This window comes from Ursus americanus, chromosome X, assembly GCF_024610735.1.
Source record: "Ursus americanus isolate L20-20 chromosome X, mUrsAme1.1.p, whole genome shotgun sequence".
In the NCBI taxonomy this organism is placed as follows: Eukaryota; Metazoa; Chordata; class Mammalia; order Carnivora; family Ursidae; genus Ursus; species Ursus americanus.
Genome location: NC_142164.1, coordinates 29,636,609 through 29,658,213, shown reverse-complemented (window position 1 = coordinate 29,658,213; position 21,605 = coordinate 29,636,609). Strand labels below are relative to the sequence as shown.

General features: G+C 49.9%; 1 protein-coding gene and 1 long non-coding RNA gene across 3 annotated transcripts in view; one reads left to right on the top strand and one right to left on the bottom strand.

The window, feature by feature from the left end:
• Nucleotides 1-11,360: 11,360 nt before the first annotated feature.
• Nucleotides 11,361-21,605, top strand: part of SLC25A43 (solute carrier family 25 member 43) — a 37,241-nt gene continuing 26,996 nt past the window's right edge. The window contains exons 1-2 of the mRNA XM_087859762.1: nt 11,361-11,674; nt 19,025-19,266. Of these exons, the coding sequence (XP_087715888.1) occupies nt 11,400-11,674; nt 19,025-19,266 (517 nt within the window). The 5' untranslated portion in view covers nt 11,361-11,399. The remainder of the gene's footprint in view (nt 11,675-19,024; nt 19,267-21,605) is intronic.
• The window catches only part of LOC123787793 (uncharacterized), a 30,965-nt gene continuing 24,945 nt past the window's right edge, over nt 15,586-21,605 (bottom strand). For both annotated transcript variants that reach the window (XR_015723350.1, XR_015723349.1), the window contains one exon: nt 15,586-18,670. This is a non-coding gene — a long non-coding RNA (uncharacterized LOC123787793). The remainder of the gene's footprint in view (nt 18,671-21,605) is intronic.

Sequence of the window (21,605 nt, the reverse complement as noted above, 5' to 3'; positions counted from 1 at the left end):
ACCAAGGATTTGTCACATCTGCCTTGCAGTCTAAGGTAGTTCCACCCATTTCCCTTCCTCCCCGGTCCCTTGCACATGGGGCAAATCTGCATCGTGGTCTAAGGGCTCTCCCTGCCCATTCGTGCTCCCTGCCCTTGTGTCTCTCATGAGCATTGTCCCCAGTCAACATCTTGCATTCCTAACTCCATATTAGCATCTGCTTCCTGGAGGACCCAAATTGGCACAATTAGCCACTCACCACTGCCATCCACTTTGGAGAAATTCTGCAGAAGACACTTAATCAAGCATTTCAAGAGTCTCTTCATTAAGATCAAAATGTTTACAGCAAGTTCCTCAGTTGAATTCAAAACTAGGTAATTCAGGCCATGAAAAACGTTTCACACCCCGAACCCCTCATCTCCATCAAGGCGGATGTGCTAAGGCCACAGTTTCTGCCATCTTGGCATTCAGTTTCTCTTGCATGGCACAACACTGACGAAGCATGCTGTAAACTGGGGCTGTTCCAAGTCAGTCCTCATCATGCTTATGATCATTCAGATTGAAGAAGTCGGGTTTTTTTTCCGCAGGAAGACACAGATTTTTCTTAAGGCTCAAATAGTCCCTCTCCCACTGCCCCTCCCCCCCACTCATATGCTCCCTCTCCCTCTCAAGTAAATGAATTAAATATCTTTAAAAAACAAAACAAATGAACCCTGCAACATCAGTGGCATAACACAAAGGTTGATTCCTCACTCACACAGAGTCCCATGAGATGGTTCCTGTCCAAACAACTCTCCCAGGCAGGCTTCCTCAAAGTGGCAAGCTCGAGGATCCAGGTTCCTTGCATTCCGCTCGGCCATTTTAGAGTCTTTTGCTTCCAGCCGCACCAACAGGGTCTCAGCATGAAAAATCATGAGGGCTATTGTACGGGTGCAGCCTGGAAGTGGCAGTTTTCGACCCCGCCCCACGTTCCATTGGCCAAAACGAAACCACGTGGCCCCACTCAGCTGAAAGGGAAGCTGGGAAATACACAGAGGCACACAGGTGTTGGTGTTGGTCTCTGCCCTAATAGACTTTGCTTTCAGTGTAGCAGCTTGAATATACGAATATACGAAACGAGCCGGTAAATCCGGTTGGATTTACCAGAGCTTCGACATGCTTCGTACTTCATCTTTATACATCACTTTCAGTCTGTCAGTCTTTCTCTTTGACATCTTTGAAGTGCAACAAACCTCATGCAAACTATATGCAAAATAGCAGCAACCCGGCAATACTGTGACAGGTCGGGCTAGTCTCCAGGCAGGATGTTAAACACCAGAACCATGTACGGCACACTCGCAGGAGGAGTTCAGCCCTGTGACCCCCAACTTGGCCCTTGGGCCCAATCTTGGAGAACACCCGGAAGGGACAGTGAAAGCCATCCCCGGTGCCCCAGTAGCAAAGGGCCACATGGCTCATGGTAGCCAGCTGCTACTTTCCCTGTTACCGCCAACACCAGCTGGCTAGAAGTAAAGGGACATTTTACACTACTACAGCTGAACCTTACAGGGAGGTGAGGGTGAGGATGAGGCTTAAGTTAGGGTTAGGGCTAGGTTAAGGTTAGAACTTCCCATCCATGATGGGCTAAGTCCCTAAAGCCTTGAACCTCTCCTCCGGATGTCCCCTCCACATCCTGCTGTCCTTGGCTGTCTGCTAACCCTCTGAAGTGCAAGCTGTCTATTCTGTCACCTCCCCGCAGCTCAATGCCTCCAAGAGAGCAGGACGTGGAGTTGGGGCTCTCCTTGCTCCCCAAAGCCACGTTAGGTCTTTGCTCCTCCCCACTCTTGAGAAACCTCCTCCTTGGCTCTCACCATCCCATGCTTTCACCTTTTCCCCATCCTGGTAGTAGTCTTGCTACCCTCCTGGTCACTGCCCTCATTCCTGAAGGCTTTAGTTCTTGGCTCACCATCTGTCCTCTTTGACTCAACTTCTCCCATCTTTTCAGTGATTTCAACGTTCACCTGGTCAACCACCCAGCACCCTGGCTTCTTGTTTCCCAGATCTGCTCGTTGCCAATGACCACTGCCATTTTGGGAAGCACTTCACAACCCCAGTATGGGGCCTTGTACCTTGAAGGTCCGTATACCTCAATGCATTCCTTTCATTGGTACATCAACACATGATTTCCAGAAGCTGATAAACTTTTAGTACAGGAAGTATGTAAAGGCGTGTATCGTTTTTATTCGGAATTAGGCTTGTGCTTCATTCTTCTCTGTCTTGTTTTCTGTTGAACTCAACATGGGTTGGTAATTACAAATGGGATTTTAAAGTTTAGCAGTGGATGAAGACCCAGCAATACCAAAATACATTTGCACCAAGCTATTCATTGTAATATTGTTTATAATTGCAAAATATTGGAAACAACTGAAATGTCCATATTTGGGAGTGCGGTTGAATATACTGTGATACATCTATACAATAGGATACTATGTGACTGTATAAGAGGGAGAAAATTCTGTATGAACTGAGTTGGAGTGACTCCTTGGATATAGTATTCAGTGTAAAAAGCCAAGTGCCAAGATTATATCCACAGAATGTTACCTTTTATGTAATAAAGGGAGATATTTTCATACAAATACCTATACACAAATATTCCTGGAAGCTTTATTCATAATAGCCCCAAACTGGAATCAGCCCAAATGTTCACCAATAGATGAACAGATAAACACACGGTGGTACGTCCACACAATGGAATACTACACAGCAATAAACAGGAAGAAACTATTGATGAACACAACAAAATAGATGAATCACAGAAGCATCGTGCTGAGTGAAAGAAGCCAGTGTCTAAAGGTTACATGCTGTATGCCTCCATTTATATGACATTCTCAAAAAGCAGAACTATAGGGACAGAGAGAAGACCAGTGGCTGCCCAGGGCTGGGAGTAGGGGAGGCCTTGACTGCAAAGGGGCAGCGCATGACAATGGTGGAGGCAGAAGGAGCAGTTCTGTGTCCTGAGGTGGTGGTGGCCACACAAATCAATATGTATGTTAAAACTGTTAGGACTCTACCCCCCAACGAAGTAATTTTACTACACGTGAATTGTCAACAGTGTGGAGCTGGAGTTTATGATTAAAATGTGACAAGTTTAGGGGCCCCCCAGGTGACTCAGTCAGTTAAGTGTCTGACTTCAGCTCAGGTCATGATCTTGGGGTCCTGGGATTGAGCCCTGTATCACATGGGGCTCCCTGCTCAGGGGCAGTCTGCTTGTCCCTCTTCCTCTGCCCCTCCTCCTGCTTGTGCTCTCTCTGTTTCTCTCTCAAATAACTAAATAAAATCTTTTTTAAAATGTGATGAGTTTAGAGTAGGCAGTTAGTTAGACATGAGCTAGAGGCAAGGACAGTGATCAGTAAGTTACACTTAGAAGCCCAGGGGCATGACGTTCTGACCTTGTGACTTTCAAGACTCTGGAGCTACCAGACCAAGAACCACAGGTGAAGAGCATGGGCTCTCCCCTTCCACCTCTGCCCCAGGGTAACTCCTAGACTCATTATAATGCGTTTGCACTGTGGTTATAGCCCCCTCCACGGAAAAAGGCTGCCATGACAGTTCCGTACAAACCTTGTAACTCTCCGTCCCAACCTGTGGGGGAAGTCCCCCAAACGATTGGAAGCAGCCTCCATTAGAGATCACAGTGTCCATGATGCAAGACCCCACTCACATAAAAGGAAAGGACCCCTGTAGCCTCAGGGCAGTTACCACCTCTGAGCCTGGCACTCTTGCTCTCCCACCTTGAGGGCGTACTGTCCTTAATAAAGCTGCTTTCTGCTTTCACTTGGGGCGCCGATCTCCAATCCTTTATTACGTTGGTGCTAAGAGCCAAGACACAGGCTCTTTTGCTGACACTAGGTCTTCCAATAGGCACTAGACACGTATCACTCTATCACCGGGACCCTCTCTTAGAGCTGTAAAAATACCAGCAGCCAGGAAACTAAAAGTATCACAGGACTACCATTAAAAAAACCATTGAAATTTGGAGTACTATGGCCTGGTAATGGGAGCTAATTAAATTCCATTAGGTGACGGCATAGTTCCTGATACATAGTAAGTATTGGATAAATATTTGTGCAACAACTAAATGAGCGATTGATGGAATGAATAAAAAGCCTCACATATTTTAATATGAAACCTTCCTGCTTCAAACTTCATCAAAACTTCTGAAGCAGAATGGGAGGATATTTGAACATCACCTAAAGTTAAATGCCATGTGCCAAGGGATAAAAATGCAAAAGCCGTGGAAGCCACATTTCATTTATTTATTTTAGATTGATTTATTTATTTGAGAGAGAGCACGAGCAGGAGGGGCAGAGGGAGAGAGAATCCCAAGCCAACTCCACACTGAGCACGGAGCCTGACACAGGGCTTGATCCCACGACCCTGAGATCACGACCTGAGCCGAAACCAAGAGTCAGACGCCCACCCGGGTGCCCCTGTATTCATTTTGTTTGAAGTTTATTTATTTAAGTCATCACTACACCCAGCGTGGGGCTTGAACCCACAACCCCGAGACCAAGTCACAGGCTCCACCAACCGAGCCCGCCAGGCACCCCTGCGGGGTTTATATCTCATTGCAAAGGTTAGCGATGCTGAAGTTACTCATTGCTGACACACTTGCCCAAACTGCTGCTGAAGACGTGATGGAAATGATGACTGGGGAGAAAGCAAGCGGCTCTGTCAGGTACCAGGTCACTTTAGAATTACCGATGTGGCTCTCAGCCGAGCATGGCAAAGCGCCAATTCAGACACGGCTGAGTGTTATTCACGGGAAATTGAGGCAGCCACTGGTCTTGTGAATTGAGCTAACCTTTTGCTATTTATCATACCTGAGTTAAAACATTTCAGGAAGACATTGTGTTTTGTTTAGTCTGTGCCAAACTGTACAACTGGAAAAGAGAGATGCCGTCCCTCCCTGCCTTATTCTCCCTTCCTGTGACTAATGATTGCCGAGCACGATGTGCCAACGAGCGTTCCAGGCATGGCTCAGAAAAGAAAGGCAGCAGACAGGGATAAATGCTGCACAGGGAACTGAAAGACAGCAATGTGGCAGGGTGAACGGGGCCTCTGTAGATCAGGTGGAAAGGCCAGCGCTGTGACAGCGGTAATATTTCAGCTGAGCTCTGAATGACAAGAAGGAACCAGCTCCGCAAACATCAGGGCAAAGAACTTTCCAAGTGCCGGGAGCAGCAGCTAGCCCTGTGGTTCTCAAAAGGAATGGCCCTGCCTTCCAGGGGGCACTTTGAAAACTGGGGGAGGGGATGCCGCAATGATTGGGGTACTCTGCTGGCATTTAACGGGCAAAGGCCAGGGATGCTGCACATTTGCAATGCTCAAGAATGTTCTCCATCCTTCATGACCTTCACAGATTCTACCAGACACCGTGTGGGTGGAAAGCTGTTAATAATTATTGGAGCTGAGGACCTAACTCTGCTTAACTCTTAAAGAGAAAAAAAACATTTTTTGCACAGTGTTTCTGTACACGGAATTTTCCAAGGAATGCAAGTACCATGTAAAGAGAAGGTAGGTCCTATTTGGTTTCATTCCGAACCTCACCGAGAGCTCTTCAACATTTCGAAACCAGCCCCTTCCCAATGACAAAACAAATGTCACAGGAAACACTGTACCTAATGGGAATGCTTCAGAGGACACTGATGATGGACGAGAGGGAGGGTTTTTTTTTTTCATTGATAAAGAGTTTTTTAATTGGGAAAAAGAAAAGAGTGGGGGAAGCCAATAGTACTGTGGGGAAGGTAAAATGACCTCTGCCCTCCAGGATTCTTCTAGCTGGACTAAGAATCAAATTGACATGAGACAAATTGACAGGACAAAATGAAATTTAATTTTGCACGCATAGGGAATCCGCACATGCATGAGATTCCAAAGACAGTCAGACAACATGAAATCATCCTGAACTAAGGAGAAAGGGGAAGGGGCCTGAGACTTCAAAGGGAAGGGATGCAACTCAGGAAGAATGAAAAAGAGCAAAGGTTTGGTAAACGAATGTTTATCATCTAGAAACAATGGGACATAGGATTTTGATCGACAGGCCTTGCTAAATTCCTCCCTGTCTACCAAACCAAGTTCATATTATAATGTGGGTGTCTATGGTGATAGCTCTCTTCCAGGAGCAGGCCTCTAATCTAAATTCTTTCAGGCAGGGGTGCCTGGGTGGTGGAGCGGTTAAGTGTCTGCCTTCGGCTCAGGGCGTGATCCCGGTGTTCTGGGATCAAGCCCCACATCGAGCCCCACATCGAGCCCCACATCGGGGCCCCTCCGCTATGAGCCTGCTCCTTCCTCTCCCACTCCCCCTGCTTGTGTTCCCTCCCTCGCTGGCTGTCTCTCTCTCTGTCAAATAAATAAATAAAATCTTTAAATAAATAAATAAATTCTTTTAGGCAGTTTTGGGGGGAAGGTCAAAGTTTCTTTCTGAACCATCCAGGCCTCGATTGTTTTTAGCTCAGCATAATCTTCACAGCTAAGTGACACATCTTGGGAGCGGTCGGCCTTGGCCCTTACAACACGAAAGGGCACAGTCCAAAGTCAATCTCCCTTGGACCTCTGTTCCCAAGTCTCCCAGTTTCCTTCCCCAGAGATAACCTAATTAACAGCTTTTTGGATATCTCTCCCAAGATTTTATCTCATTTTTGTTTAAAAGAAAGGCAGGCGGGCCGGCAGGAAGGAAAGAGGAAAGGGGGGAAAGGAAGACTCAATAATAAAAATTCAGCTGAGTACATTTAAAGATCAAATTGGCTTTATCCAGCGATTCACAAATTGGGCAGCATCCCATGTAGCAAACAGTAAGGAGCGCCACTGAGCTGCCAAAAAGAAAAGGTTTTTCGAGGTGGGGGTGGGTAGGATGGTATTATTAGCAAAAAAATGCATTGTTTTAGGCAAGGCGGCCTTCCTAAGGGGACTGGAAGGTTCCATCAGCGGATTACCTCCTAATGCTGACCAGAGCAATTCCAGGCTGTCTGGTTAAAGATCACAGTTCTGGGAGAAGCTGGGGAGCTGCAGTTAGATCAGGTCCCAAGTTCTGGTGGGGTTTAGTGTAAGTGACTCCAGTTTTAAGAGAAGGAATGAAAGGAGGGAGGGAGAGAAGGAGGGAGGGAGGGAGGGAGGGAGGGAGGGAGGGAGGGAGGGAGGGAGGGAGGGGAAACCCCTGTAAAAAAGAATATTTGAGCAGGAGAAAAATGCAAGGAAGGATGCTCTTACCACTGTTTAACTCCCAGCACGTGCAGGGGGACTTAACTCTCTAAATACACTTCTGTGCTGTGTGTCCTGGTGTATGACAGGTAGTTGCTACTTTTGTAATTTGCAAAATTCCATAACGCTAAAGAATGAAAGACAAAGAAAGCAGGAATCAACCAACGTTGGTATAATTACAGGAAGACAAACTATAATCTGACAAACATCAGCAAGTCGAACTAAGCTAATGTATTATTTTTTTAAAAAAAGAAGAAAAGAAAAACAAGCGCAAATGGGAGTCACTCCCCCCTTCCCCAAGACAGCAAACCAAGACCGAATTACAGTTTCTACCTCTCTGAGAAATGTGACTTTTGAAGTCAATCTGAAACGTCCAGATCAGCACTAGGAACGTAATCTGCATGAGAAACACCCCACCATTTCCTTCCCCCCCAAAAGAAGATATCCTAGCCTAAAACCAATCCTTTCTTTTCTTTTGTTAATAACTTCTTGCCCCACCACCCTCCTGCCCAGAATGACCTTCCACTTCATACAGTTTCTCTGAGCATCTCTACTTGCCACAGGGAATGCTGCCCTAGTCAAGAATCACTCAAGAGAGGCGCCTGGGTGGCTCAGTCGGCTCAGGTCATGATCCTAGGGTCTTGGGATCGAGCCCCACTGCGGGCTCCCTGCTCAGCGGGGAGTCTGCTTCTCCCTCTGCCCCTTCCCCTGCTGGTGCTCGCGCACGCTCTCTCTCTCTCTCTGTGTCTCTCTCAAATAAATAAATAAAATCTTTTTCAAAATCACTTAAGAATCACTTAAGAAAGAGGAATCACTTTAGGGGCCCCTGGGTGGCTCAGTGGGTTAAGTGTCCGACTCTTGATTTCGGCTCAGGTCATGATCTCAGGGTCTCAGAATCGAGCTCCATGCTGGGCATGGAGCCTGCTTAAGATTCTCCCTCTCCCTCTGCTACTCATGCCCTCATGCACGTTCTCTCTCTCGTTAAAAAAAAAAAAAAGGAAAGAAAGTCAATTAGATCTTCAAAGTTATTTGGTTGAATTTTTTTTTAACAGTACAGTGGAGAAAAGATATCACTTAGAAGAGAAAGTGAAAAATGACAGTTGTTGAATTTAAAACTGTTAGCATCTCCCAGAGCCTGGCCAGCGTGACAGGAGACTGCTTGCCTAGTGCCTTCGAGCAACCAGCCACCTTTCTCCTTCTGTTGAATTACTACTTCTCTGTTTGTTCGTTTGTTTGTTTTACTAACTGCCTCCTTTTAAAATTTTTATTTTAAAGTAATCTCTCGATTTCTTTATGGGGCTCGAACTTACAACCCCCCCGAGATCAGTAGTTGCACGCTCTACTGACTAAGCAGGTGCCCTCTGCATCCTTTTTTAAAAGTTATCATACATTTATTTTTTAAGATATTACGTATTTATTTGAGAGAGAGAGCATGAGTGGGGAGCAGAGGGAGAGGGAGAAGCAGGCTCCCCACTGAGCAGGGAGCCCGATGCAATGCGGGGCTCGATCCCAGGACCCTGGGATCATGACCTGAGCCAAAGACAGACACTTCACTGACTGAGCCACTCAGGCGCCCCTCATACATTTATTTTTAGCAGAGTACCCCAGTTTCACATCACGTGCCTTTCCCAAAGTTGTGGGTCCTTAACCTGCTATGTTTCTTCACAGACTTTTCACCAAGAAGCAGGAACGTTAGCCTGAGTCTCCAAGGCACCCTCCAAATACGTGACACACTCAGGAATTGATTAATGCTTAAGACCATTATATATAATGTTCCCAATGGTTAGCAAACGAATGAGGCTCTGACTGAAAATACGAACACAGCTCATTCTGTTGGCACCCTGTCACGAAAAGACAGAAGGCAACCAATACACACTTTGCTGTTACTCATTTTACTATTGAACCTGCAGTGAAACAAATATATACATTTTTACTGTCTAGGTTAAAATAAACCATCAGCTCCTGATTTCTCCTGGCCCACCACTATGAAAAGTACAAACCGTGCTTCTTGCCTCCAGTTCACCCGAACCATCTTATTCGCACGGGACAAAAAGGATGGCGGTGGTAAGGAAAGGCGTGTCCATCCCCGTCCCCAGGATGGGTGCCGTGGACCGCCTCACACAGGTTGCCTCCCAACAAAACGAAAACTGGCTTGAGCCAATCTCCATACAATGGGGTTACTGCATCGACTGTTTCATTCGCAGGACAGAGCTCCCGGAAGGAGCTCTAGGACAAAGGGCTACCTGAAGGTTTCGTTGCTGTTGTCCCCAAGTTCCAGTTCAAGGCCTCTTCAAGTCCATGGTCATAAGCCTCCTTTCCGCACCCTCCCTCAGCTGTGAAGTCGGCTGACAGCAGGACGGGAGAAGTCACAGAGTATGAAAAGTACGCGTTCTCCCATCTTTGAGAGCAGAGCAAGGCTTCTGTAATGAGAACGAGTCCTCTGAATCTAGGCCCTGGGATGCCTTTTAGAAAAGGTTCCTTTATCGTCTTGTGTGTTAGTAAATTGTAGGAAATAACTAGATAAGCCTCAGAGCAACCGTGCACCTGGGATGTCTTACCCTCGCAGATCGCTGACTGCCGCTTTCCTTTGCACTGTCATCATCAATGTGGCTTTTCAAAAAGAGAGACAGGGAGAAACTTGGAATTCTTTTTAACTTAACAAAATTCTTCTTGGATTCTGGCCAAATCGTTCTTAGCCCTTCTTTGCCTCCATCGTCCTCTTAAGCTAACAGAGCCACTGCAAATGTCCTTGCTTGAGTTATACTCTGCAGTCACAGGGGACAGGTAGTGTTGCTGTTAGTTGGCATGAAATCGACCTAGATTTGAATCCAGAATGCCTCTTGGAGCTGTGACCTAGAGTAAGTCAAGCTCTCCGTCTTAGTTTCCGCTTCCGCAAAACAGTATCTGATCACAGCTAACACACAGTGCTGCACAGGCCAAGGGCCGGCTGCCCCAAGATGGGCCACTTTGGCATGCCGACTGTTTTGAGCTGAGGCAATCGAGACCACATGAGCTCAAGAGAAACCTTTGCCCCTCCCTGAACTACACAAAAGAATCTAAATTGGGGGTCTTGTCCAGAATAAGGGTTAGTACCAGAGATACATTTTATGAATGACACATCTGCCTGGCAGGGCAAACATCTCACTGCCAAACATCTGCTCTTCTTTGTATTGTCCCGTGGAGTCCCAGACCCCTACCCTCTTCTCCTCAGCTCGGGGTGGCATGGATAACCTTGTTTTGACTGTCTTTGGAATGTCCACGGCAGCGTGGATTCAGCGTGCATATAAAATTAAATTTGATTTTCTCCTGTTACTCTGTCTCCTGTCCATCTGATTCTTAATCAGTCTAGAAGGACCTGGAAGGGGCCCGGAAATTCTTGCTGGGGCTGGCCTCTGTCATTGTTCGTTTAATCCTTACGACAAGCCCTAGAGGAAGCCCCTACAGGGGAAGCAACTGAGGCACAGAGAGGGGTTGGAGTGCCGCCCCCCGCCCAGGTCACGCAGCTGGAAAGCTGCCGAGCCAAGATGCGAAGGCGGGTTCCGGAGTCCAGGGCACAACAACGTCCTCCCCAAACGAGGGCAGTAAACGAGGACATGCCCATGAAGGGCTCTCGTGAGGATGAAACGAGATCGTGCACGGGACGCCGGGCGCTTGACAAGTATGAGAGGCAGCCGCGGAGGAAGCGAGGCCGCTCTCCCCTCTGCACCGCGCCGCGGACACGGCTGCTTCTCGGGGCAGAAAATGAGAGGTTGGCGGGAGGAGAGCCCGGGCCAGGGGTGGAATGTGGAAAGGGAGAAGGGGGGAGGACGGATGGGGGGACAGGGGAGGGGAGGCGGCGGGGGGGGGGGAGCGCTGGACACTGAAGGAGCCAGAAGTCGAGCCGCCCGGGCGCGGGGAGCACGGCGACTCTGCCCGGTGCACACACACCCCCGCCGGCTGCAGAGCACAGTCCGCGGGCCGGGCCTCCGCCCCGGGGCGGCCTCCCCACGCCCAGCCCCGGCGCCCAGGCCGGCGCGCGGGCGAGGACCCGGCTTCCCGGTCCGGCCGCGGCCCGCCCCACACGCCGGGCGGGGCCCCGATCCGCGCGCTGCGCCGGGGAGGCCGCCGGGAGCCGCGGGCCCGAGCCACGCGGTGGTGCCCCCCCCCAGCCGGGTCGGGCCGCGCTGGGCGGCCGGGGCGCCATGGCGACGTGGCGGCGGGACGGCCGGCTGACCGGCGGCCAGCGGCTGCTGTGCGCGGCCGCGGCGGGGGCGCTCAGCCTCAGCCTCACCGCGCCGCTCGAGCTCGCCACCGTGCTGGCCCAGGTCGGCGGCGCGCGGGGCCAGGCCCGGGGGCCGTGGGCCGCGGGGCTCCGGGTGTGGCGCGCCGAGGGGCCCCGGGCCCTGTGGAAGGGGAACGCGGTGGCGTGCCTGCGCCTCTTCCCCTGCAGCGCCGTGCAGCTCGCCGCCTACCGCAAGTAAGAGCCGGCCGCGGCGGGGCGGGCCCGGGCGCCGGAGCCGGTAGGCCGGCGGGGGGCGGGGGGGGTCCGCACTGCTTCCCGGGCTCGGCCTCGGGAGACCCCCCCGCCCCCCGCGGGGGGCCGCGGCCTCCTTCCGGATCGCGCGCGAGCCCCTCGGGGCTGTTCGGCCAGGAGGCGGCACCTGCGCAGGCCCCGGGGTGCACTTCGGGGCTCCCCGCCCCGCCAGGGCCCGTTTTGTGGGGCGGCCCCCCGGAGCTGGATGGGCGAGGAGGTGGAATGGGGCAAAAGGAGACTGGGGAGAAGGGGTGAAGACCTCCCCAGAGAGATGGCTCCGGACCGACCATTCCCAGCGTCCGCTAAGTTGGAAATTTTGCCTTGGGCTTAGGAGAGAGAGACCCTTCGGACGGTGTGTGTGTGTGCAGTTGTGCCTTTGCGAGCAAAGCCCCCAGGAGGTAGTGCTTGGTAGGGCCAGAGGGCCCAACCCATGGCCGCAAGAGGCCACAGATTTCTGCCCCCCCCCCCATGAAGCTTTGCCTTTAGGGCCCGACAGAGGCTGCAAACAGGTCCCTCAACTTACTGCCCCACCCCACCCTCTGCCCACCGGCCTCATTCTTCGCGCTTTTTTCACCTTCTCCAACAACTGCGGCTTCTTGGGAAAAGATCTAAACATGCAAATGCCAGAGGAGTCGGCAAAGGTTCCTCAGAGCTCAGAGATATTTGCATTTTAACTGAAAACAAGCCTAGAAGAATGAAACGGTACTGACGGAGCTTCAGGGCTCTTCCTGAAGAGGCTTCTGTACTTGGGGGAGGGTCCCTGTGCGCCTCATTCCGTGGGCACAGTGCCAGCTCTGAGGACTGGCCTTGGCTCTGACTCAGACAAACAGCTCACAGTCTTCGCCACCTAGTTGACGCCTTGGAGGCTAACAGTCGGGATTTTCACCTTTGGTGCTGGAAGGCTCACCTGGCAGCTGACAAGCCGGATGGAACCATCCTTCTCACTGAGTCCTCTGGACCAGTGCACATGTCACCTAGGTTTGGGAGAAGTTCCTTCTCTTCCCCTGGGGAGGAAAGGTAGTGAGATCCTGGGGCATTTGTCTCAAGGCTCTCTTTCCTCCTCAGCAACATCTGGCCTGATGTCTGTAAACAGTTCTCCCCACGTCCCTCTGTTCTCCACAAAGTGGTACGGAAATCTTCCTTTGGAATGTACGCGAAGGATTAGGAGGCAGAACTTTACAAGCGGGTTTAAGTATTGTGGCTGTTCTGGTCATCACCATCTGAGAGGAAGACCTTTTCCTCTGTCCAAGGTTCTTCCAGCCAGACGAAGAATTAAGTGGACGGGAGACAGATTCAAAGGAGAAAATCAAACTTAATTTCCTCCGTGCGGGGAACCCACACACACGAGTTTCCCAAGACAGGCAAAATGAGATACAGATGTCCTTCCGAGCTAAGGAGGAGGAGGTGGGGGTCTGGGACTTGAGAAGGAAGGAATGCAAGTCACAGCAGGATGAAAGAGAGCAAATGTTTGGTAAACAAGTGTTTGCTCGGCCACTCAGGAACGAGGGGACCTAGAGAGGAATTTTAACCGACTTGGCGAAATTCTTCCCTGTTTACCACCCCTAGTTCCTGTGTTATTTATGGCGAGCGCTCTCTTCCTGGAGCCGGTCCTCTAAATGCTTTTTAGGCAGTCGAGGGGGGTGGTCAAAGTTTCTGCCTGAGTCTTGGGCCTTGATTGTTTTCAGCTCAAGATCATCTCCATGCCATTGCTGCCCATCGTGGGGCGGCCTGCCCTTGACCACCGAGTATATGTACGTCATTGAATTTTGTTAACAGCCTTATTGAGATATCTCGACATATAAAAAGTGTGTACGTTTAAGGTGTACAACTTGATGTTTTGACGTACATACACATCAAGCCAAGCAATGTAGCCATCGCGTCTACCTAGTTACCCTTGAGTGCGTGTGTTGGATTTCTACAACTCCTGCCTCCTGCCCTGGAAGGTCCATCGAGTGGGAAGTATCATGCCCATTTTACAGATGCAGAATCAGGCTCAGACTGGCCGCACCCCTCCTCAGTGATAGAGCTGAGACCCCATCACCTGACCTCTGCCTCCAAATCCATTCCTCTGCAACATCACGCCGCCTTTCTCTCTGCATTCATTCGACATCAATACAGCCAGACTTCATTAAGTACCCACCGTGGGCGTGGTGTGCGGACAATGCAGGGACGAAAGGGGCGTGGTCCCGGTGCTCCAGGGCTTACAGAGGACTAGAAGAAGAGGAGTGTGTCTGTAGCACGTGGCTGAGTGCTACAGAAATTCACACTGCTGGGGCACCTGGCTTGGTCAGTCGGTAAGGCATGCAAGTCTTGGTCTCAGGGTTATAAGTTCGAGCCCCATATTGGGTGTAGCGATTACTTAGAAATGAAACCTTTAAAAGAAAATAAATTCACACTTCTGATGAGGAGGAGACGACGTGAGGACCTCACAGAGGAGAAAAACCACCTGAGTTTGGTCTGGGGAGAATGAGTAGGAGTTTGCTGGGCACAGATGGGGAGAAAGAAAGATTGCAGGTAACGTCATGAGCCAAGGCGCACAGGTGGGCAGGCATGCAGCAGGCCTGGAACACAGGGTGTGTCTACAGCAGTAATGGGAAGTACAGCAAGAAAAGCAGCTTGGAATGCGGTCTCAGAGAGCCGGGTTAAGGACTTTGGACTTCGTTCAGTATGGCCAAGGTTAGTTGTGGGAGATTTTTGAGGAGGTGGTAGGTGGTGGGAGGGTGATGACTAAAGCAACTCAACAGGAATTACCGTCACCTGGTGGCAGGGTACAATGACTAGAGAGGAGGAAGACCGGTGGTGGCCGGGCCAGTTAGGAACCTGTTGCACTGGTCCGTGCAGCAACTGAGGGCACCTGACACAGGCTGGTGGCTGGTGACCAGGAGAGGAAGAAAGAGAGAGTTCCCTGGCCTAAGTTTGCTAATAATGTTTCCTGCGAGATTGTTTTCCTTCTGGAAACTAAAAGGGAGTATTTCAGTAAATGGCTAAGCACAGAAAACAAAGCGGTTGATTAATCGTGGTGCCATCCTTCCTACGTAGGGATGAAACCTTTGGTCTGTCGTTTTATTGACTCATCTCTACTCTTTCCTCGCCATGAGTTTGCAAAAACAGTTGGCTGAGGGTAATGGTAGATAGCCTAGGATCAGGGATGTGAACAAAGCGTAAACATCTAGAACGTTCAGGAAATGGAGTGATTAATTGACTTGTCCCCAAAGAGAATTAATAGCAGAGCTGGAGCTTGAAACCGGGTCTTCTGGCTCCTTAGTCCCGGGCTCTGCCCGCCATTGTGATGCTGATACGTCTGCTCGCTTGGATTTATGATCCAAAGTCCGCTCGGAAGAGTCTATTAGGAGCTGGGCCCCGGCAGTAGATAGTACGTTACACAGCGGAGGGCTGTCAAATACATCAACCCGTAGATCCTCCTCCAGCTTCGCTCCACAGCTGCTTGTCAAGCTCTATAAACATTGCTTTGGGCCCCTGCCGCCCTGGAACAGTCGGTAACCCGCACCGCTGTCTTACCGCATAACCACTTCACGAGCTCGTGTTCGGCGGCGTTGGCAGTTCTAACTACATATACCCAGGGGGTGTGTGATATCCTGTGGCTGAAAGGAAGGGGTTACTGCTGTTCACCAGCTTAGCCAGTCTCTCCGGGAAAAGCTTCTGTGCATGTGGGGAGCGGGGTGGGGAGAAGGAGAGAAAGGGGAACACTGCTGCCCCAGCCAATCAGACAAGAGCTGAAGCCCTGGGGCCCAGGATGATGTCATCGATGGCCTATCAGGGTTGCCCGCCTTGACTCTGCAATTCTCAGGGGCAGGGTCGGGGGGGGGGGAGGTCCTTGTCTCTATTAGATGATAAGAGTCTGAGAAGAAAGGACTTGCTTTGGTTCTTCTGAATATCGTGTATTTGATAGTAAGACCCTACTTTATAACCCAACTGGGTTCCTATTCCTGGTCCGTCAAGTCGTTGAGCGAACCAAGGGCCTATTTCCTCTCCCGTCGCCCCTCTCCGCCACTGCTTGGGCAGGGCTGGTGAGCTCTTTAGGACCGCTGCCGAGGGCTAGCACAGGGTCTGGCACATCGCGGATGTTCGATAAATGGGTCCTGAATTACGTCAGGCCCTGGAAGTGGCCACGGAGAGGGAATAGGGCGAGGCGATGAGAAGGAATGGCGTTTCTTTGGGCATTTCAAACTCCCACCGTCGTCTAGATTGTTCCAGCTTGCTGCAGACCACCCCCGCAGTCAAGCATGTCCATGTCCTCTGTCTCCCCTGTCCCTCCTCGGGCTCCCCTCCACCTCGACTGGCCGAGGGAGAGAAGAGGGAGGAACAAGGAAGTGTGCAGTGAGGCAGGCCAGTGGCCCGTTGGCGAATGCCGGCTTTAGTTACCTGCATCTTTCAAAAGTCGCTGGTTTAACTCAGGACTGCATTTTTTTTAATGACTTTCAATTAGCGCAATTAACAGGTCAACAGTAGGTTGACAAAATGAAGTTAAGACCTTCTTACAGCTTGAAAAAGATGCTTTTATTTTTTTTAAGATTTTATTTATTAGAGAGAGAGTGAGAGCGAGCACGCACAAGCAGGGGGAGTGGCAGAGGGAGAAGCAGGCTGCCTCCTGAGCGGGGAGCCCGACTCGCGGCTCCATCCCAAGACCCTGGGATCATGACCTGAGCTGAAGGCTGATGCCTAACCGACCAAGCGCTCCTCGAAAGACAAGCTTTTAATCAATGAGTGTTTACTTGGGAGCAAAGGAACCGTCCTAGGACTCCTCAAATGATTTCACCTGAATCCCACTTATCTTATTTATCACGCAGAGGGCCCTGGCTTGCTGCCAGCCTGAAGGAACAGGATACATGCCTCTTTATGGGAGATTTGAAAGCCAAAGAACTGGGGATGGTCGGTCTCATTTTTAAAAAACATACAGGGTGCCTGGGTGGCTCAGTCAGTTAAGCATCTGCCTTCAGCTCAGGTCATGAGCCCAGGGAGCTGGCATCGAGCCCCACATTGGGCTCCCTGCTCAGTGGGGAGCCTGCTTCTCCCTCTCCCTCTGCCCCTGCTCATGCTCTCTCTCAAATAAATAAATAAAATCTTTTAAAAAATAAAAAGATACTTTTTTTTTTTAGCCTAGCCCTGTTCACTTTCCTTTTATTCAAGCCCCTGCTATTCCTCTCCCTCTCCCCTACCTCATTCTCTGGTAGAAAATACTATTTGTCCTGGTTTCCAAGCCCTTCTGGATTTTGTTCTCATCAGCAAGGAGTAAAATTCCTTGGCTTCCTCGGCAGGGAATGTGTACCGTGTAAAAGTGCCTTAGAACAATTTCTGCCACGGTAGGTCCTCATGACTGGGGATGCGCTGCTTCCAAAAAGAGGGACCATAACAGTGGCTTTCTGGCTTGCATTTGGAAAAGTCCACCCAAAGCCATTTTTGACTACATTATAAAACTGTAGAGAAACACAAAGAAGAGTGCCCATGTACCCACCATCCAGAAGTAACAGCATGAAAGACAGAATGAAAGATACTTCAGGTATCTTTTTTTTTTAAGATTTATTTATTTATTTATTTATTCGACAGAGATAGAGACAGCCAGCGAGAGAGGGAACACAAGCAGGGGGAGTGGGAGAGGACAGGCTCATAGCGGAGGAGCCTGATGTGGGGCTCGATCCCATAACGCCGGGATCACGCCCTGAGCCGAAGGCAGACGCTTAACCGCTGTGCCACCCAGGTGCCCCTCAGGTATCTTTTTGTAATACAAGAAATAAAAGATTCCAGAGAAAGCTGAAGTCCCATTCATTCTCATTTCCTGGGGAGCTATTTTACACTTTTTTGTTTAAGGTTTTTTTTTTAAAGATTTATTTGTTTATTTGAGAGAGAGAGCGAGCACAAGAGCCGGGCAAGAGGCAGAGGGAGAAGCAGGCTCCCCGCTAAGCAGGGAGCCCGATGTGGGGCTCGATCCCAGGACCCTGGGATCATGACCTGAACCAAAGGCAGACGCTTAACGACTAAGCCACCCAGGCGCCCCTATTTTATACCTTTTTAAATATGTAGCTTTATCTATCCATGAATAATATAAGGTATGTTTTTATGGGTGTGTTTCTTAATTTAACTAGATGGTTGTCATACACTATAGCTCACCCTGCAACTTGCTTTTTTCACTCAACTTTATGCTTTTATGATTATCCGTATGAATACGTAGTCGCAAGCTCATTGTAACTGTAGTATCCATTGTATGACTACTACAATTTATCCATTCGCCTACAAAGGGACTTTTAGGTTGTCCGACTTTTCACACGAACACACAATGTTGTATGTGTCTTCACATGTACGTGTGTAAGAGCTTCCCTAAGATATGCACCTAGGAATGGAATCGCTGGGGTGAAAGGAGGCATTATCTCAGTTGTGCTGGATATTACGAAGGGGCTGGACCAATTTACATTTCCAACTGTAGTGGGGGAGCATTCCTGTCTCCACGTGTCCTCCGCATCACTTGATATTATCAGGCTTTTTCATCTTTGCCAATCTGCTGGGTGAGAAATGGTATCTTGTTTTTATTTGTCATTTCCCAGACGACTAGGAAGGTGGTGGCCCATCTTCCCTTATAACTGTTAACCCAATACATTTTTTTAAAGATTTTTATTTATTTGAGAGAGTGACAGAAAGAGCACAAGCAGGGGGAGGGGCAGAGCAAGAGGGAGAGGGAGACATAGAGTCCCTGCTGAGCAGGGACTCCCACGTGGGCTCAGTGGGACCCTGGGATCATAATCTGAATGAAATCAGACGCTTAACTGACTGAGCCACCCAGGCACCCAAGCCAATACATTTTTTAAACTCCGTTACTGGGGGGGGGGGGAAGGGGGAGTGTGGCGCCTGGCTGGCTCAGTCCGTAGAGCATGAGACTCTCGATCTCCGGGTCATGAGTTCAAGCCCCACATTGGAAGTAGAGCTTACCTTAAAAAAAAAAAAAAACTCAATTACTGAGGATTCTCCAAGTCGTCATTTCAAGCGATTTCATTTAAGTTTCAACAGCACACATTCCAGTTCAGTATTTACCAAGTCTTCCTATTCATTTATACCCCACAGGCAAGCCAGGATTGACAGTTTTACAGATAAAGGGGAAAATGCTTCAAATGAAGTGGGAAGAACTTAGGGTAGACATAAAGAAGAAGGTCAGGCATCGTATAGTAATTTTCACTCTGTAAAACATTTCCAAATACTGGGAGATATTGCAAGAAGTAGTATAGAGCACTCTAGCACAATCCATAGCTGATTCTCTTGGGGTTTTCCCCCTTTTTTTTCTCCTAGGTTTGTCATGCTATTCACGGATGACCTGGGCCATATTTCCCAGTGGAGCTCCATCATGGCTGGGAGTCTCGCAGGCATGGTTTCCACCATTGTGACATACCCTACAGACCTCATCAAAACCCGGTTGATTGTGCAGAACCTGCTGCAACCATCTTACAGAGGGATCCTCCATGCTTTTTCTACTGTTTATCAACAGGAAGGGTTCCTAGCCCTGTATCGAGGAGTTTCCCTTACTGTTCTAGGTAAGATCGAAGTTTTCACCTTGTCCAGGGAAAGGTTGTGTTCTTTGATATAGACGAATATTGTATACCTTTGTTTGTAACCAGTTAAATGCGGTTTTTTGAGGTCAAGGTCCTATGGATTCAACCCACATAGAGCCAATTAGCTTCGTTCAATTCCATAGCCATATACCCCACTCCTAACCTTGGCCTGTCCCATCCCAGGGAGGGGACGAAGAGAGAGTGAAGGTGGCTCAGCCCAAACTGATAGGAAGATAATCCCACACACCCCATCTGACTGCGGGAAGGAGACTCAGCATGCGTACACACACGTGTGAGCACAACCAGGGTAGCAACTGTAGCTTCCGTGGTCTCTGGAACCTTTGCCAAGGCTACACACGCAAGAGTCACCAGAGTCCCCCAGCTGCCAAACCCGGCAGACTCTCACCCAGTATCGGACCTTTGTTGCAGCATTTAATGAGACTGATCACTCCTTCTTCTGGAAACCTGGCTTCTAGGACCCCACCAACTCCTGGATGTCTTTCCCACCTCTCTAGCAGCTCTGTCTTATCTGGCTCATCGGATGCCACCAGCCCCTTACGTGTCCCTGTTCCCCCGGGGCTCCTTCCTTGGCTTTCTTTTCATCCTCCATCCCCTCCCCAGGTGGCCTCAGCTAAGCTCGTGGCTTAACCAAGCATCATGATACTCTAATGACCTCAACTCTGTGACAACAGTGACTAACATTTACTGGTGCCCGCTCTGGGCCTGGCATTGTGCCGAATGCCTCGCTTACAGTTTCCTATTTAAGCCTCACCTTACAGACAAGGAAACGATGCTTAGGGAAACAAAGGGATTGCCTGAGATCATATAGATAGAAAGCGGAAGAACCTAGCGATGTCACCCCAGAGCCCTCTGTCTTAACCACTGACTGCTACCCATTCCCAATGGCAGGATGAATACCTGCTATTGGACACCTTCACCGGCTGCTCCCTGGGCGCATCCACCTCAAGACTAAACCTGACGTCCTCGTTAGTCTCACACCTGCTCCTCCTGGGTTCCCTAAAGAACGCGACCACCTGCCTTTCACCCAGCGGCCCAAGCCGGAGGAAGCCTAGAACCGCTTCAGCTCCTCTTCTCTCTCCACTGGGGCTTCCGTCACCAAGTACTATCAGCTTGACCTCTTCACTCTCAGTCTGTCGCCCTCCTCCATCCTCGCCTCCTCTGCCCCTCATCTTCATCCTTCCTGCAGACACTCACGAGAGGGTCCTACCGGGTCCCGGTCCTGGGCACTGCTAGCAGGGCCTGGTGACCTTCCAAAACTGAAGTCGGCCATTCCACCACCCTCATTCCACTGTCCTCCATCCCAGCCCTCCCTGACTCCTGAGCTACGGGAAAAGCCCAAATTCCTCATGGCACACCATAGGCTCCTTCACACCTGGCCCCAGCCAGCCCATCCCACCTCGCCTCCTGCGGTCCCTCTGCCTGCCCTCATGCTCCAGCCATCCAGAAAAACTTGCAATTTCCTGGAAACACCAGTCCCTTTGTTCCTGCTGTTCCCTCTGCCTGGACTGCCTGTCTGCTCTCCCGATGTCTGGCGAAGTCCTACTCAATCCTCCAAGACCCAGTAGGAAAGTTCTCTCTCTTCTGTGAAATCCTTCCTGATTCCTCTAGGCAAAATTAATCCCTCTGGTCCTCGTGTGCTTAGAGCACTTTGTATCCACACCCCACCCCACCCAGTTATGGCACATATCAGCTGTCCATCTCCTCCAGGAATTAGCCTACACCTCTTTGTATTCCCGGCACCCAGCATAGGGCCCAGCACATCACATAAACTCCGCAAACATTTTCTGAATGAAGTTAAAGGTGGGGGGGGAGTTGGTACTTCATTTGTAATGTGTTATTAAATAGATATTACATTTTCCTCAAGACAAGCAACCCCACTGATGCTAGCCCCCCTTTTAAATCTTATTTTGAGGGAGAAATTTAGCCCCTCTTTAAGCTTAAGATAGCTCCTGAAGTTTCTGGAAGTTTCTTGAAAGGACCACCTAGCGCCCTACCTGCTTGCCATCTTTTCCTGGGTCCTGATATGGCCACATCATTCCCCAAAGCAAGGTCAAGTGCCTTCCCTCACCAGGACAGCCCCGCTCTCTAGTTCGCACAGAATGTCTCCTTCTCAGCCAGAGACCAGTCCCTCTTAGCCTCCAAAACCTGACAAAAGTGCCGCTCACTTTTTCCTCTATGGGAGTGATTTTTTCCCCCAAGATTTTATTTTTAAAAATTTCTAACACCCAAAAACGTTACAAGAATCGGAAACACCCACATGCCCCTCATCCAGATGCTCCAATGAACACGTGGCTTTATCG